At 37.9% G+C, this 17,947-nt stretch overlaps 1 protein-coding gene across 35 annotated transcripts in view; it reads left to right on the forward strand.

The window, feature by feature from the left end:
* The window catches only part of SYNRG (synergin gamma), an 84,348-nt gene that overhangs the window by 41,554 nt on the left and 24,847 nt on the right, over positions 1-17,947 (forward strand). For all 35 annotated transcript variants that reach the window (XR_011493713.1, XR_011493714.1, XM_044744504.2 and 32 more), the window contains 4 exons: positions 1,275-1,408; positions 6,003-6,121; positions 6,313-6,375; positions 10,168-11,115. Coding sequence is in view for 33 of the 35 variants with exons in the window: in XM_044744504.2 (XP_044600439.1) it covers positions 1,275-1,408; positions 6,003-6,121; positions 6,313-6,375; positions 10,168-11,115 (1,264 nt within the window). In the remaining 2 variants the exon portion in view is untranslated. The remainder of the gene's footprint in view (positions 1-1,274; positions 1,409-6,002; positions 6,122-6,312; positions 6,376-10,167; positions 11,116-17,947) is intronic.

Raw genomic sequence — 17,947 nt, forward strand, 5'->3', positions numbered from 1 at the left:
TGGCTAAAAGTTTATACTTCTTTATAGTACGTACAGTTTAAACATCAAGCTTAATAAAGTTAATTAAATTCTTAGGCTGTGTCTTTTGAGGAAGCTGCTAAACCTGGAATTAAAATGCTTCAGTTTATTTTTCACTTCTCATATTAGCAAAATTTTTAAAAACGTATAATATGTAATATCAGTGAAAATGTAGGGAACCAGGTTTTATTGTACAGACTTAAGGCAGGTTTGACAATAGCTGTCAAAATCCTAAATGTCTGTATCTTCTGACCTAGCAGGCACGACCAGGAATCTCTCCCACAGAAATAGTAACTCAAGTTAGCAAAGATATACAAGGGTATTTGTTGTAGCATCGTTTGTTAGAGTAAAAGATTAGAAATAGCTGTATGTCCATCAGAAGAAGAAAGTTTAAATAAATTTTGGTTCATCCGTACAGCGGTAAACTATTTGATCATTAAAATGAATAAGATAGATCTACATGTACTGCATGGAAAAGATATCTGTGTTATATAATTATATTTTTTAAAGTGCAAAACAATATAGTGTAAGCTCATTTTTCTGTAAAACAAATGAACTGTTAACAGCACTCACTTCTAGAGCTTGGGAGGAGGAGTCAGTGTTCACTGTTTATACGGGTATGTGATAGATTGTATATTACAAGCTGGTATCACTTTTGTAATTTGCAAACATATATAAAGTGTTTTTTAACGATGGCAGTTTCTCAGTAATCTATTAAATGTGATTCAGCTGTTTAAAAGTTCTGTAGATTAGGAGCCGTCCCTGTGGCCAAGTGGTTAAGTTTGCGCACTCTGCTTTGGCGGCCCAGGGTTTTGCCAGTTCGGATTCTAACCACACACCTGGCACACTGCACCTCAAGCCACGCTGAGGCAGCGTCCCACATAGCAGAGCCAGAAGGACCTACAACTAGGATATACAACTATGTACTGGGGGCTTTGGGAAGGAAAAAATAAAAAAAGATTGGCAATAGATGTTAGCTCAGGTGCCAATCTTTTTAAGAAACAATTGTATAGATTAGCTCTTTAAAACCAATTTTTTACTATTTGTGCAAGAGCGTATCTAAAAATACAAGACAAGATTCCCACCTTAGGCACTTCAGTTGTTGTTATATCTAAAGGGTTCGCTTCTAAAATTAGGTAGTCATACCTAAAGGAGGAGATTTACAATGTAGTCTTTGAGGTTGACAATTGGAGACTTGTTATTTACTATTTTTATCAGTTTGATGCTTTCTATTTAAATGTCCTCTGTAAACCTAGGTGGTAAAACCAGAAGATGATGATTTCCAGGATTTTCAAGATGCTTCTAAGTCAGGAACCCTGGATGACTCATTCTCTGATTTCCAAGAGTTGCCTGCTTCTTCAAAAACAAGTAGTTCCCAGCAAGGAACCAGGTAGAAAAGAACTGAATATAATTAACATTGTATGTAGTAATTGAGAAAGAGGTATCCACAATGAGAAGCCTCGGGATAAGTAAGAGAATTCAGATTCCTTACTCTCATGCTTTGCTTGATTATTTCATCTTTATTCTTAATTTTACTCTTCAAACTTCTCTCCCCTTTGTCCACCTTAAACTTCAGTTCCTACCGTTTCCTCCCAGTACACACCTGCTTGCCAGTATTTTTTTTTGCCTGTGCTAAACTTGATTCGTTACAGCAAAGTGCACCTGTGTAGTGATGACTGCGTATTCTTGTATTACATCCAGATCTTCAACTGTTGAAAAAGCTTTTTTAGGCAGGACGCATCATTTGATACTTTTGCAATAGAATGTCCTATTGATTTTCCACAGAAATCATAACTCAGAAATCTAAATTTGATTATTTATTCATGTCTTTCTTATGTTTAAGTTGAGATCACTGGCTTTTAGGCCTTCAGATTTCTGTTTGTTCACAGAGATAGTTGCATAAACATTTCTCTAATGTTTCCTGTACTATCTTAACTTTTAGGTACAGTAAACTGACTCAGTGTATTGTCAACACCTTTCCATCATTTCTTTAAAGTGTTTAGATACTTCTTCCACAGAAAACTTTGAGTAAGCAATATGAATGTCTTTGGTTCTTTTCGGAAGTTGTTTTTGTCGGGATACATATTCCATTTCTCTTATGTTCCTATTTGTGTAATTTCTTTCATCTTTTCCATTTAGCCCATGGATTCTCTCTTAGCCAACACTTCGTGCACATGCGCTATAACAAGAACTAAGGCAGAGGCATTATAGAGAATTACAAATTAGAGAGAGAATTATTCTCCTGATTTTAAGAATACTTCAAACGCATGTAAATGACACGCAGAAGAAACATACGAGGAGTGTGACCGTAAAGTTCTGGGATTTCCCAAGCCCGCTACACCAGCACACATATTATTAACCAGATGGACACATAGTAATATTTCTTTCTCAGATCTCTTTTTTTTAACAAAATTTATATTTTGCTATCTAGAACATATCAGAACAACCCAAGGCATTTCAGATTACCTGAGTGAAATTAAATTATTTGTTTTCCTCTCAAAGCTAAATAAAAATTTCTTAATCATCATTCCCTTCCTTGGTGAATCTTATCAGCATAGCCAGTCAACACGTCAGAAACACGTTATTTATTTTTGGCTCCCTCCTCTCTCCTTTACCACAATCAGCTGTCGGCTCTGCTTGGCGTGGAGAAAGGCCGTGTGTGATCTCGCTCCTCCCTGCTCTCTCGACTGTTGCCCTTTCCTCACAGCTTATGCTCTGTCCATGCCAAAATGACTCCAAACTGACTTTGCTCTTTCAAGCTTCTGGCCTCTTACATTCTGTTTTCTTCAATCTGAAAATCTCTCTATGTTATGTCTAGTTCCGTTTCCGAAATTGGTTTAGTATAGGAAGTTTTTATTAACCCCTCTCCACCAGCCCCACCTCCAAGTTAAGGGCCTCTGCCTTTCTACTGCCGTGGTACCTCATGAGTGTGTGCCCTGATTATAATTACTGGTTTACCTGACTGTTTCCGTCACTTGGCTGTAAGTACCTGAAGACGGTCTTTCATGTCTATAAATGTAGTACTTAGCCCAAGATACATAAGTAATAAAAGTTTGTTGGATAAATATATTGTAGTAGGAAGGTTATAAACCGAATCTATCAAATTGGTGATTCATCCTCTGGGGAAGAACTCTCTCAGTATATGAAATTAAAATTTGGGCATAGAAAGTTTTAAGATGGTGTTGAGACCTGAGCTATATGGGGTGTTAGCAATTTTGTGTGGCATTATCTCCACATAATAGTTTACTTTCATAGACAGCCATGCTTTGCAGATTTTTCTTTTTTAGTTCTGACTTGACTACTTCCATAGCTTTCCTAGCATGAAAATATTTTGCTCATGTCTAAGAATCCACGCTCATTGTTTATTTATTCAGAAACCTTTATTTAGCATCTGCTATATGCCAGACCTTGGGGTAGGCACTAGACGTACAGAAGCAAAAAACACAACTCCTGATCTAAAGAAGCTTAGTTTTATCTGGGTATTTGTATTACCTGATAAAACTCTCAGAATTGGTCCTTAAATGTGTGTGTGTGCATGTATGATGAATTCCCTAGTTTATGATAATCTGTATTCCATACTGTGAGTTTACATTAGAAGGATATTTGTTAAATCACAATGTGAATAGCTAAGCCTAGGTGAGACGACTTTGGGCAGTATTTTTAAGCAGAAAACGAGCCTTATTTGTCGGAGAAGATGAAAAGGCGAGTAAGGTGGTAGAAGTAGGCTGGAGCGGGAAGTAATGTTAGTCCGTGAAAAAATGACATTAGTTAAGGGCGGCACCAAGTGCAGGATGCCTTCTGATTTGTGATGTAATCTGTAAAGGGTTTTAGAAGTAAGAAGAGGCATGATGAAAGTGATTCTTGCTTCTGTGTGGGGGGTTAAATTCAGCTGCCGTGGTAATCCTGTTGTGAGATGATGAGAGGTACTCTGGGTTTAGAGTTATAGAATCTGAAAAGTGTGTATCTGAGAAATTGGTTGGACTTGGCATTGAACGGATGTCAAAGTCACAGGAGAGAGAGCACTTGAGCTGGCATGAAAGGGGATGTGGAAGACAGCAGCATCATTCATTTATCCATTCAGAAAATTCTCGCCTGTGCCGGGCACGTGGGAGGCTAGAGCAGTAAACAGAGCAGACGTGGGCACTGAGGATGGAATGGTTCAAGAAGGACTGAGGGATAGGGGTTTGAGTTGGTTTGTTGTATTTTGCTTTTTAAATGGGTGTCTTTAGCAGAGTGAGCACAGCTCATGAAGTGATTGTAAAACATAAATGGATTCACTAGAGAAAAAGTGAAATACTTTTTTAGGTGGCCAAATTCTCTAAAGTCTTATCTTTCAATAGATTGCAGGTTCTTAAACAATATACCTCTCTCACTGAGTAACTTCCATTAGTATTAAAGAGTGGAAATAACTGTTTTCACGTTTGGAACAGATAACTACTTTATATAACTGGCATAAACACTTTCATGGTGATTGCAGTTTTTTTTTAAATAATAAGTTTGGAGAAAGAACTGAAATGAATTATTCATTTGTGATATGCATAAAATTACAGTCTGAGTCATAGCTTTTTTTAATGGAATTTTATTTTGTTGACAATCAGCAGTAGTTCATTACCCTGAAGATCCTCCTCCTTTTCCCCCCAATTCTGAAAATAGTTTTAAAACTTATATTCAGTTAAATGTCACGTTTAGTAGATTTTACCAATAGGCTTTAAAGGAAAGTTGGTGGGTCATGAAAAACAAATAGATCTTTCAACTCTGTGGTTTTTTTAAGACATTAATTACCTTTATTCTATGCCCCATTCTGTTCAATGAGTTTAATTATTTACGGAACTTTAAAAACTCCACCTATAATATATAGATGATGACCTATTTGGCGAGATCAAAAATGTAGCAGCTGTTTGGTAGTGATGTGAAATTATAACATTTAACAGCACTGAGTCCTAAAGCGCTGTGAACCCCCATTAGCATGCATGTGCAAGAGCTGGGGGTTTTACCTTGCTTGTAGGCCACTGATAAGAAGATTTAAATAACTGTGGAAAGATTTTTGCTCTAGGGCAAAGAATTAAATAGAAATCCATTTATATAACTTATGTGTGTGGTATTGAATGACACAAACTAGTGGTGGAATGTAGTCATTCATATGTAAAAGTTGTTCTTCTAGGGAGCTGCCTGGGTCTGATAAGAAAAAAAAAAGGCACTGCTTTTATAGTATGTGTTTAAGCCATCTAAGAATTACCCACACAGATACTACTCATTACATTATTTTTCCATCCAGCAAGAAATGTGTCCACAGGCGAAAGTATCTTTATCTAATTTTGAAGTGATTGTTGTTTTGCTACGAAGATAGCTTCTGGAACCGCTGATGTGATCCTTGTAAAAATGCACATTGTATTAACTCTACTGCTGCTTATCAGATGTGTGAACTTCTGCCAGTAAGCAATGCAGTATGATCAAAAGAAGAACCATTTACATCTTGGCTTGAACAACATTTCATAAATAGATTTTTATCTTAACTATTCCACCTCTGCATTCTGAACTCATTTTAGAGAATAATTTATATTATGGTTAACATCATTTACTTTACGATATCGAGGATGCATATTTGGAGCAGTTCACTTTTGCAGTGTTATGGACCGTAAGTTCAGATGGCAGGAGGTCATCATTCTACAATAACCTATTTCCAATGCCATTCCGATTGCTTTTATGGTTTAAAGAGATGATTAGATGGTCATTGTGGATCTGACCCCTCTTCAAATAATCAAGAAAAGAATTATTACTTGGATATTGTTTCAATATACTTTTTTAAGAAAAAGGATGTTATTTTTAGTCATTTGTGGCATTTATATAGTTTCTAACTTTTAAAGCAGGGAGCCCTGAATTTTAACTAGGTACCTGTTGGCCATTTTAATTCTAAGCTCCAACTTGATGGTAAGGGAAGGATTCAGTGCTCTAGTCATTAGGAAATATTTCTTTTTCTCTTTTAGTGCCCCTTCTTTGTTGATGCCACTTCCTGGAGCTAAAGCATCAGCTTCCATGGATAAATACGCTGTGTTTAAAGGAATTTCAGCTGACAAGTCCGCTGAAAATAGTGTTCCATTTGGAGGTAAAAACAGTTTGTAAATTCATGAACCTGTGAATGTAAATCTTTGTTTTCAGTGGAGGCCTCCTATGGCAAATATGTAAAATGCATATAGCACATGTTGAGGATGTTTGGTTGGTGCGGTCTGCCTTACTACCTTGAGTTGTGCTCTCAAGGTTCCTAACCTTAACTGAGTATCTGTCTTTTCATCCTAGAGCCTGGTGATAAGTATAGTGCTTTCAGAGAACTCGAACAGACAGCAGAGAGTAAATCTTTAGGTAAGTTCTCGATTCCTTAAATGGATAAATTATTTAAATTTTTAATAAAAGAGACTTGATGGTTCTTTCAGTGACACTCCTGAGCATTATTTTATTGTGTCTATGAGGTTTGCGTGTGGCTCTGGAAATTCCAAGGAAGCAATATGTGGTTCAGTTATTGGAAATTATTTTCTGAAATTTAGGGCAAACCCCAAATTGATGCAATTTCCTCTGAAGATAGTGCATTCCCATTCACTGGAAGCCTTGAAGCCAAGTTAGACTCCTGTAGCAAATGGAAGGCTGCGATTGCTTCTGGTTATTTTAACGTTCAACAAGGCTTAAACTGTGGGCAGCGAAGCAATCTGTGGACTCTGCAAAAGGCAGCAACCAGTCTTTCACTCTTCAAGATTTTCAAAATTGGCTATAATTTAATAAGATGAAGCAAGGGGTTTGTGTCCTATGTGGTTCCCATCTCTGATAGAAGGGCTTAAATAGAGTGGAAGGGAATACAGAATGATAATTTGAGAGCCATATATGTAAAGACAGAAAGTGATGTTTGTGGTTAAATCCTACTATAAACCTGATGTGTAGGGTTTAGATAGTTCATCCATCAAATATGTCCTTAAAAGCTTAACTGCACATGAAATTTGTATACTCTAATGAGGATTTCTTCCTGGGGACAGTAGCACATTCTACCTTTGTAGGCTAAATGCTCAAATTTGGAATGTGATAAAGTAGAAAATGTACTGCTTAAACATCTCTAAGGGAAAACCACCTCTTCTAAAAATAGCCAATCCCTCACAGCTTTTAGGTTCTAGAAATGTTTCCTTGTGTTTCATTCAAGCCTTTAGGATGTAATAACTGTTTCTTCCTCAGTGCCTGTTTTAGGCACTGGCAGTACGAAGATAAACCACAGGGGCCAGCCCGGTGGCACAGCAGTTAAATTCGCACATTCCGCTTCTCGGTGGCCCGGGGTTCACCGGTTCGGATCCCGGGTGCGCACATGGCACCACTTGGCAAAAGCCATGCTGTGGTAGGCGTCCCACATATAAAGTAGAGGAAGATGGGCATGGATGTTAGCTCAGGGCCAGTCTTCCTCAACAAAAAGAGGAGGATTGGCAGTAGTTAGCCCAGGGCTAATCTTCCTCAAGGAAAAAAAAACAAAAACCCAGAGGAACTGTGCGCTTGTCAACTTGTCATTTACTCCTAGCAATCCATTCATCACCTCTTGGGCCAAGGCAAGTTAGGAGTAGAGAGCATGGTTTAATGTCAGGGTTCTTTGTGTAGTATGCTATTAATGATTGTATGATATGTATGTTATTCCTGGGAAAGACACTGGTGCCACCAAAATGTAATATGTCTTAGTCCTGCTTTTACAGTAGTTTATTAACAGAATCCCAGGTTGTTGTTGGCATTTTTGCCTACATGCTTTCATTCCTATCTTAACTATAACTCTAAGACCTTCCAAGTAGAGATGCCAACTTTGTTCATTTTAGGAGAATATTTTATTCTACTGTCAATAAAAATGCATTGGCTTGACTCCATCAAAGTACGTTAGTAACTTAGAATTTATGAAGAATCTTATAGTATTGTGTTCAGAGCTGTGGATTTCTTAGGTTACTAAATGACAGAGTTTAGTAATATTTCCTTTTTTTCTCCCCTTAAAGTTTAAACCATAAATTAGGGGAGGAAAATGTTCTGTATAGAGAAGTGACACTTCTTATTGAAGTTTTAGCAAAAAGTGATCTCTGTTGAAATGTTCTTAGGGCCTACAGAGTGGCAGTTAGAGAGGGGAACTTAGGAAGATTTGGAAGTTAACTGAAAGGCCACCCCTGGAGTCATATTCTTACTGTGCCTTCTGATATGTAAGCTTCCAATGACTGCAGCTGATGTATTTGCCCAAAAAGTTCCTTTGTTTTTGAACTTGCAAGTGCACCCATTTTTATTTCTTTTTAACCCTTTACCCAGCTTACATTTCTAATGGAAACATTTATAATTCACCAGTAAGTTTAATTTGCGGTGGTGATTTCTTTTTAAAAATAACAAAGCAAAACGTGTCAATTTCACAGCTATTTCAAAGCAGCACATCAAAAATCGAGGCTGTGACAAAATTGGCTGCTTATTACCTTTTCACTTACAGAAATGATACAGATCTTATCAGTGATATACTTGCCTAAAATTCTAGGGCGATTTTTTAAAGTTTTGTACTGCTTCTCCTGTCAGTTTGTGAAATTGACTTTAGTTTTATTAGTGAGTGGTATGTCTCAAAAACATAAAATACAGGATTCTGAATGCTGTTCCTCTGTTTCTAAGATTTCCCTAATATTAAATAAATTTCTCTGCGTTTAATTATGCTGGTGAATTAAGTATCTCCGATTAGGAGGAAGAATCAGCTTCCATTGTTTTTGTGCTTTTTTTATATGATATATCAAAGTATATATCATGTTACAAGCAAAATATATTTAAAGCCTGTATTATTTTAATTGTAAGAATTAAATTTTGGTTTTAAATACATTTTTATAGTTCATATACTTCTGTATCTTATTTTTAGGGAAAAATAGAATTTAAAAAGTGGATGAGGAAATTAAAGCTTGTATTTTAAGTTATAACTCCCCAGAAATGACACTCATATTTTTAAATAATAAGTGATCTTGGTATAGCTATATTTATACTTGGTTTATCTCTGGTTTTCATTACCTGGTATAACCTAGTGGATTTTGAGAAAGATCTTTGGACACCAGTAGAAAACTGAAATCATCTACATTCTAACCGTATACCTATGAATGATAACAGCACTGTGATAATAAAGAATAGAAACCCTATTAAGAACCATTGGTCCAAATTTTTTCAGTATCTTAACTGAGTCTTTAATTATTTATGAGATACATTAGTACCTATTTTCTCTAACCAAAAAATAATAATAATAAAAAATTCTGTCAGTAACACCATTCTCAGAGTAGTGCAATATAAACTAAACTTTAAATCCCATCTTTTGAAATTTTTAATAATAGAGTTGGTATTTATTCAGATCCCTTTGAATTTTAATAAATAACAATAAATGTTCATTGGTACAGCGAGATGGATGATTTCAAGAAAAGACCAACTACTCACAGATTTTTTTCTGTGAGCCTCATGTTGTTTGTTGGAGATAGTAGGGGGAGATGCTGCTTTGAGATGCTTTGCAAATAAGTAGATACCTTTTCAAAAATTTTCATCAAAGTTCCTTCAAATTAATGCCTCCATGTACTTGAGCAAGACCACATAGTATCTAATGTATGCTTCAAGTGCCAAGTTGACTAAAGGGTTGTGCATCCTACATGAATGCAGGATGCAGGATTCTTCATAATACTTCATTGGTACTGGTGATATTTTTTTCCTGGTTGATCACCGTGTGACACATTTTATCTCTAAAGAGCCACTGTTTTAACATGCCTCTCCTCAGGAACCACCAGCCCCTATTTCTTATTGTGTTGTATGCTTGGCTACGAGCCATAGCGGGAAAAAGTCCTGAGAGCACTACTTTGGCCAACTGAAGGATCTGGTACTAGGAGACATACACTAAAATGAGCAAATGAAGATGATGCTGTTAGACTGTCTCAGTGTGATTTTTATTTATTTCCATATCACTGGCCTTCCATATGGAAACCAATACATCGTTTCCAAAGGGACATTTGGTAAGGTTTAAACTGTGGTTAAATAATGTCAAGCCAGTGAGGGAAAAGTCTATAAAAGATGCTTGTAGTTTTATATGCTGTGCGTCATGTGGTTTTCAGCTCAGCATTCTTATTTATTTGACTGTGTTCTTTCTTTCAGGAGAAAACTTTGCAGAATTCAGATCTGCAGGAAGTGATGATGGTTTCACCGACTTTAAAACCGCCGATAGTGTATCACCACTAGAGCCACCAACGAAAGACAAAACGTTTCCAGCAGCCTTCCCCTCGGGAGCTCTCCAACAGAAACAGCAAACACACGTGAAAAACCCTCTGAACTTAGCAGACCTAGATATGTTTTCCTCAGTTAGTTATAGCAGCGAGAAACCGTTGTCTTTTTCACCTGCATTTAGTGCGTCCAAATCTGTTTCCACACGACCACAGCCAGCAGGATCTGCTGCACCCACGACAGTACTGGCGTCAACTAAAGCTTCGAGTTTAGCTGATGATTTTGGAGAATTCAACCTTTTTGGGGAATATTCTAGTCCAGTGTCTGTTGGGGAGCAGGATGACTTTGCAGATTTTATGGCTTTCAGTAATAGCTCTATTTCATGTGAGCAAAAGGCAGATGACAAATATGACGCCCTTAAAGAGGAAGCTGGTCCTGTTCCTCTAACCAGCAGCTCAAGCAGCACAGTGAAGAGTGGACAAAACTCAGCTGTTGCGTCTACCAAATATGATGTCTTCAAACAACTTTCTCTGGAAGGATCTGGACTAGGTGTTGAAGAACTGAAAGATAGCACTCCTTCAGGAAAAAGTGACGATGATTTTGCTGACTTCCACTCCAGTAAATTTTCTTCCATGAGCTCGGATAAATCCCTGGGAGAGAAAGCAGTGGCTTTCAGACACACCAAAGAAGACTCTGCTTCGGTGAAATCCTTGGATCTCCCTTCCATTGGTGGCAGCAGCGTTGGCAAGGAGGACTCTGAAGATGCACTCTCTGTTCAGTTTGACATGAAACTGGCTGATGTGGGAGGAGATCTTAAGCATGTCATGTCTGATAGCTCTTTGGATTTACCAACAGTTAGTGGCCAGCATCCTCCTGCTGCAGGTGAGGAATTGGTGAGATTGCTCTGGTGATGTAGATTTCAAAAGTGGTTCTCTGGGTATCAGTTTACAGAGGAGTAAGGCTCTGGCTCTTAACCTTTATGAATTTCTAATAATTAACCTCTTCGTTGCCAGTCTCCCTAAAGCAGTGTTAAATTTGATTCTGTGGATACTTGGATATATGGATACCATGAATACTATGGAACTTAGATTAGAGAGCTGAAATATTTTTACTTTTGAAATCTAACACCAAGCTGGTGTTGGAGGCACGTAAAAATCCACTGCTAAAGGAACCCCAGATTGCCAGAAATTTTATGAAGACTTTTGCAGTGTCAGTACTGTTCCTCCATTTCTGTGAGTGAGGTCAACGTTTCCCTCTCCTTTTTCTTCTCTTGGGTGTATTTGGCAGTAGCCAGTATAGTATTATGTTTGGATTACAGAAACTGACTCTTATTAGGCCAAGAAGGTGAAAAGTCTAGCCAGTTTTACTGCAGTTTGCCACGTCCCTGCAAGAGAAGAGGGAAAGAGCTTGTACATGCATGTCCTGTATCCAGGGTTTGGCAAGGAGCAGGGCATGAGTTGTTGGTGGAATCAGGTACGCTTTTCAGTGTTAACTCTCTTACCGGAAGTATTAAATTGTAGCAAATCTGTAAATGGTAGAATAAGGTAGTTACTAACTTTCTCGTAAAATGTTTGAAAACATGTTATGAGGGGGCCCTCTTTAAATTCCGTATGGATTTATATGTAGCAGTTTATTCTCTAGTCCAACTTCCTATCATAAAAACTAGATTCCTAAGTGTCCTAGTTTTTATTTTGTTTTGTCCTTTGATACGTACATAGAAAGATAAACCTATTTTGTGGCCTTTAATAAGAAATATCTCAGTATTACTGTATTACTCTAGAAAATGTGTTATGTATATGAAGGGTTTGTTGTTGTCTTCTAACTAGAGAGGGACACATAAGACACTTCCAAGTTTACAGATTCAGGCAGAAATTGTAAAGTGGTATGGCTTTTGTGTATATCAAGTTGGTAAGTCCGAAAACAAATTTGCATTCATCCTTTGGCTATTGAAATGTTGGAGGTCTTCTTAAACAGGGTGCTGAATCAGGAGCTAGTTCTCGGAGTCTGTCCGTGTCCCCGTTGCCACTTGCTGAGGCGTTCTCCAAGTGCAGTGGGCTGTCTGCAGAGCTCCGCATGCCCCTGGCTACTTCCTTTTTTTGTACTTTTCCTCAGATGTTTTCCTATTTTTTTGCTGCTGTTTGTTTAATAGAGTCATTTTGTTTCTCCTTTTTGTATGAGCTACTTGAGCCAGAGCAGTTGGTTGCAATGTGCTCCGTTTTCTGAACAACAATATTTGATTTTTATTTAAAAATCTCATAACATGTATACTAGCCTTTTGGACTCTGAAGTTACTAATTAGAAACTATTTTTCTGAAAGTGAATCTATATTCTTTCACAGTGCCAAGCTAGATGTCTTTATGAGATGAGTCTAATCCAGGTTTGGGGTGTCTTTCTTTTCCGTGTTATTTGGGGAGGGGAGGCTGGGTTTTGACCGAGCTTGTTCTGATTGACCTGTTAAGATAATCCTGTGTGCTTGTCTTCTTTTATGTATTTTTGGAACACTCGCAGCTTGGAATCTCATGTTCAAGCTGAGTCTCTTCAGTTTGAGGATGTGCTTAACAGCAGGTTGTGTCCTCCTGTGGGTCTGTCAACCTGTGGGAAAGGAGCAGTATCCCTTTAGAGCGGTTGGTAAAGGGGGTTGCCGTCTGACTTGTGAGCTCCACTGTTGGGCAAACCTGCGGCAGAAATGCATTGTCGAGGATAAATGGCAGGGACTGCTCAATGCAGTGTGGTTTTCCTTTATCCTCATGGTGACCACAGTATCTTTTGCTCTCTTAGTTTGAGGGTTAAAGGTACTTCTTGTTGGAGAAGTAAGAAATGAGCTGACGAAGAGAGAAGAAAACCTGGTAGACTGCTGTCTCTGGACCTTAATCTTGTTTAGAAACCCTAACTTAACTCTGAAGGGGATACTGTCTCTTTTAACTCTTGCTATAATTATTTGTATGGAAGGTAGATAATACTAATAACGTTGCCTGATTTCTCTGCATATTATTACATTTAACCCTTTGAGCCCTTGCTGCGTATAATTTCAACTAGGCCGCTTTTGTCCCCTCACTAAATTTAGTCTAGCCGGCACAGAAGCATCTTGATGTGCACTCATTGAGATCATCTGGTTTTGTTGGCAGCAAGAGCTTGCCCTCATTTGTGACACTCTCAAAGGGTTAGCACGACTTCTGTAGCTACCTGCCTACCTGTAAAGTAGCTCTTCTTGACATTGAAAATCTTTGTATTTTAATCAGCGCCTTATTATTATTTTCTTTTGGCTGCTTTTCTGATGTCTTTTTTTCAATTTAGACATTTTCTGTGTGAATGTGCCTTTTCGAACTTGCTTTGGTATATTCCTCTGCAAATACTGATCTGCATGCTTATTCTGATGACTTCTTTTCCAGCTCTTCTGTACCACTCTCTTTTGTGATCTGTAAGTCCTATGTTAATAAATAATTCTTTGGCATATTTTGAAAGTGTGGGGATGTGTGTAATTTGTGCTTTTTCATGGTTAGACCAAAGAAACACTTGGTCCCTGTCAACTTTCAAGCAGTTAGTGTCTCCTGTGATGAGAGAGTTTTTCCCTTTTGTTTATTTCGTTTTCTCAAACGCCTTTTTCCTAAGAAATTACTGGTACATTTTAGCCTCTTCCCCTTATAATTCCATTGGTATAATTTTTTAACATGGTACTAGATTAAAATATAAATGTTTAAAAAAGTAAGTGTAAACCTTACACTACTTTATGTAATAGAAAATTTACTCCTTTCTTGGTGAAGAAACTGAGTAGAATTATTATTTTTTTTTTTTGAGGAAGATTAGCCCTGAGCTAATATCTGCCGACAATCCTCCTCTTTTTGCTGAGGAAGCCTGGCCCTGAGCTAACATCCGTGCCCATCTTCCTCTACTTTATATGTGGGACGCCTGCCACAGCATGGCTTGATGAGCATGGCCATGTCTGCACCTGGGATCCGAACCGGTGAACCCCGGGCCGCCGAAGCGGAACGTGGGAACTTAACCGCTGCACCACCGGGCTGGCCCGCCTGAGTAGATTTTATTGCTCAGTAAACATCGTAGAGTCTGTCTGCACTAGGAGTTACACTGTGAAGTGAGGGGAAGACCTAAGAGTTGAGTCTTGGAAAAAGAGGGACCTCTGTTAATAACTAGATATCTATAAACTTAAAATAAGTCATCAAATGGTGTTGAGATGGACTTCTGAGCACAGTACTGTAAACTGAATTTAAATTGATAATCTCTGTAATGGAAAGCGTTCAGTGTTAGTACCAGGAAGTCTTCAGGATTGATTTGATTTGAGTTTGCAGTTGGGCACTCCATCCTCTAAATGTAGAGCATGTTATCTTTCCAGCTTCAGAATGTATTATGAAGCCACCCTTGGTCTTTTTTCACTTAGTCCTTAGAGCAAGTTCTTAAAACAACTTTAGGGGATATCTCAGACAAAGTAAACTTTAAGCCATTTTCATTTTTAAGAAAACAATTCTAAAAAGACCCACAAAAGTTAGCAACAAGAGTAGGCCAAATTTGGAAAATATTTTTTCCATTTTAGAGTATAATAATAGCAAAAAGCCTTGGGAATACTGTTGTTTTTCAGATCAGAAACCCAAGACCAATAAAAACCTTGGAAAAAAGGGTTGTTTCCATGGTTTAATTTTTTTCTTATATTTTGAGGCTTTAGTTGTTTGTTCTTTTTTAAAATTTGAGGCAGAAAGGAAATTAAACCATTGGGGATGAGGATTTTGAATAGGATTCCTGAGAAATCATGGTATCTGAAGTATGACATTTGAGAAAGAAAAAAGTTGCGTATTGTAGTTTAGATTAACTCCAAGAAAAGCAAGGTCTGCCATTCAAAATACCATGTTTTCCAGAGCATTCTGCTTTAGAAAGTTGAGTAACACTTGGTTTCAAAAACCTTATGTAAATATATTACGTTTTGATTATGATGTGTGCTGCTGACTAATTTGGAAGAAGATCTTGGTGTAGCCTGCATCTAGTGCTAATACCAGCTGCCCTTGATTTGGGATTTTCTAGTGCCATGTAGAAGACCTGTCTTATCGTGGCTTTGGCTAAGGAGTTCCTTTGTCAATGGGATAATCTGATGCTAGGTTGTCCCTCTAGGACTGCATTATTTTAACTCCTTTATGCATTTATCTGAGCAGGCTGCAGAAAATGTGTGTAATGTGTAAAGTAACTGTGTGTAAAACATAATCACATTCACAAATTGAGCAATTAATGTTTCCATAGTAACATTACTTTTTAGGAAATTTTAAGAGTAGTATAAACTTGCAATAAAGACTTGAAGAACTCTATGCTATATGTTCAAACAAACAAAAAATATCATGTTTTGTTTACCCCGATGCCAAGTAAAATAAGATATGGTTAGGTCTTAACTTTTATTTATTTATTTATTTATTTTTGAGGAAGATTAGGCCTGAGCTAACATCTGCTGCCGATCCTCCTCTTTTTGGCTGAGGAAGACTGGCCCTGAGCTAACATCTGTGCCCATCTTCCTCTACTTTATATGGGGGATGCCTGCCACAGCATGGCTTGACAAGGTCCACACCTGGGATCAAAACCAGCAAACCCGGGGCCGCCAAAGTGGAACGTGCAAACTTAACCACTGCATCACTAGGCTGGCCCCATGATCTTAACTTTATACATCAGTGCCTGCGAAATTAGACAAATGAATTTATATTCTACAATCACTCTATTGTTCACATTAAAATCCCTGCTGATTTTTAAAAGTAGCAAAGGAACCTGAAGGGGGACCCCGGCAATATCAAAGAAGCTGGGCTGAATCGCAAAATAGCACAAAGAATCAAATTATTTTATTTTTAAAGAGCTGCTTCTGGCCTCGTTTTTCCATCAGTTGAATACTTTTGATAAGTTGGTTGTTCTGGAAAATGTTGGCCCAATAGCTTTGAAAGTACGATAGGATCATATGCATAGGAGGGTCACCTGGGTGCTGCCCTCTCCCTTGCATGGCCAAAGGGCCCCAATTGTAATGCCGTCTGTACTCATTTGATGTTTTTTTGATGAGATTTTTTTTTTTTAAGATTTTATTTTTTTCCTTTTTCTTCCCAAAGTCCCCCGGTACATAGTTGTACATCTTTAGTTGTGGATCCTTCTAGTTGTGGCATGTGGGACGCCGCGTCAGCATGGCCTGATGAGTGGTGCCATGTCCATGCCCAGGATCTGAACCAGCGAAACCCTGGGCCACCAAAGGGGAGCCCGTGAACTTAACCACTCAGCCACGAGGCTGGCCCCCTTGATGAGATTTTTAGTGATGACCACGAACAGTCCCTCTGTGACTCCTGACACCATTCCCCAGCCTTCCAGCCTCCTGTGATTTAAAATATGCACAGGATTGCCACTTTTCTTTATTGAACTTAAAGCACTGACACAGAAACAGAAACCTGAAGGTGCTTGCACGTAGCGTGGATATTATTTAAACCCCAGATTTATATGAGTCAGTGCAAATGAAGAATGGGAGGTTTCTATACAGATTAGAAAACACTGGAAGACAATTATACAGCAGCATTTTATAGCCTGTCATACTTACACCGTGATCACTTTCATTCCTGTTTTCTTCCCCAACGCCTGTGAGCATGTTTGAGACTTACAGGACACAGTCAGACCAGGTTTTATAGTTAATAGAGAATGTGAATATGACTGATCTCAGAAGGTAGAATAGGGCCAGGGGTGGAAAGAAGTTGAAATGTATAAATATTTCATGGTTTCCTTTGGTAAATGAAGTTTGGATTAAATCAGTATTGGGAATTAAAAGATATTTCTTCCCTAGTCCACTGAACAGTTTTATTGCTATGTGAAACACTAAGGGCATAGTGGAATTTGTACATATATCTCCTTTCTTCTTTTTTTGAACCCCTTTCTCAAAAGCCAGTAACTCTTAATCACTTGGGCATATGCTTACAGCTTTAGAAAGTGTCCATGGGAATCCCTATGGCCTACTGTGTCCTGTAGTGGCAGCTCACATTCTTTGTTCCAAGAAGTACCTTGTTTTTGTGTACAACATCCGTTCAGAAGGGATTTGAATAGAGGTTATGGAAAAGACTGATAGGGTTACTTGCCAGCATAAGCAAGAAATCCATGTCTTGATTTGAGATCAACGTTGGAAAGCAGATTGTGTAGTTTATTCCTTTGGCCTTTGTATAGGACATTCCTGGTTGCAAACAAATACATGTATTAAAGCACACAATTTGGTGTATTATCTGTGTGCAATTGCAGTTCAGCCTAGCACAGCCTAAGAGCTCTCCAATAGAACTGAAAATACAGTAGCGATTCTCTATTCATTTTATTGCATCTATTCTGTTTTCTTTTTCCTTTCTCTCTTGCAATTTTCAGAATTCAGCTATCAAATTGAAAACCCATCTATAGTAACTTCAGTGATTGCAAAATAAAATGTGGGTTATTCCATATTATTTTTCCAGACAGGGCTTCCATCACTTATGTTGTAAGTCTTACAGAATCTTTAATATTTTTAAGATCATCATACAATAATACATAAAATTTGACTGCTTAGAAAATGTGGAACCGTTAACGTGGGAAATGAGGAATTTTCTTGGTTTAACATACCCTCAGTGAATTGATTTATCACACATTTTTTTTTAAGAAAATGGTTTAATATTCACCATGCCAGGAAATGCTACTCTACTTTTATATTGTTTGTAAGTGCTAAGGTTTAGGAATACAGTGT

This window comes from Equus asinus, chromosome 13 (genome assembly GCF_041296235.1).
Source record: "Equus asinus isolate D_3611 breed Donkey chromosome 13, EquAss-T2T_v2, whole genome shotgun sequence".
NCBI lineage: Eukaryota > Metazoa > Chordata > Mammalia > Perissodactyla > Equidae > Equus > Equus asinus.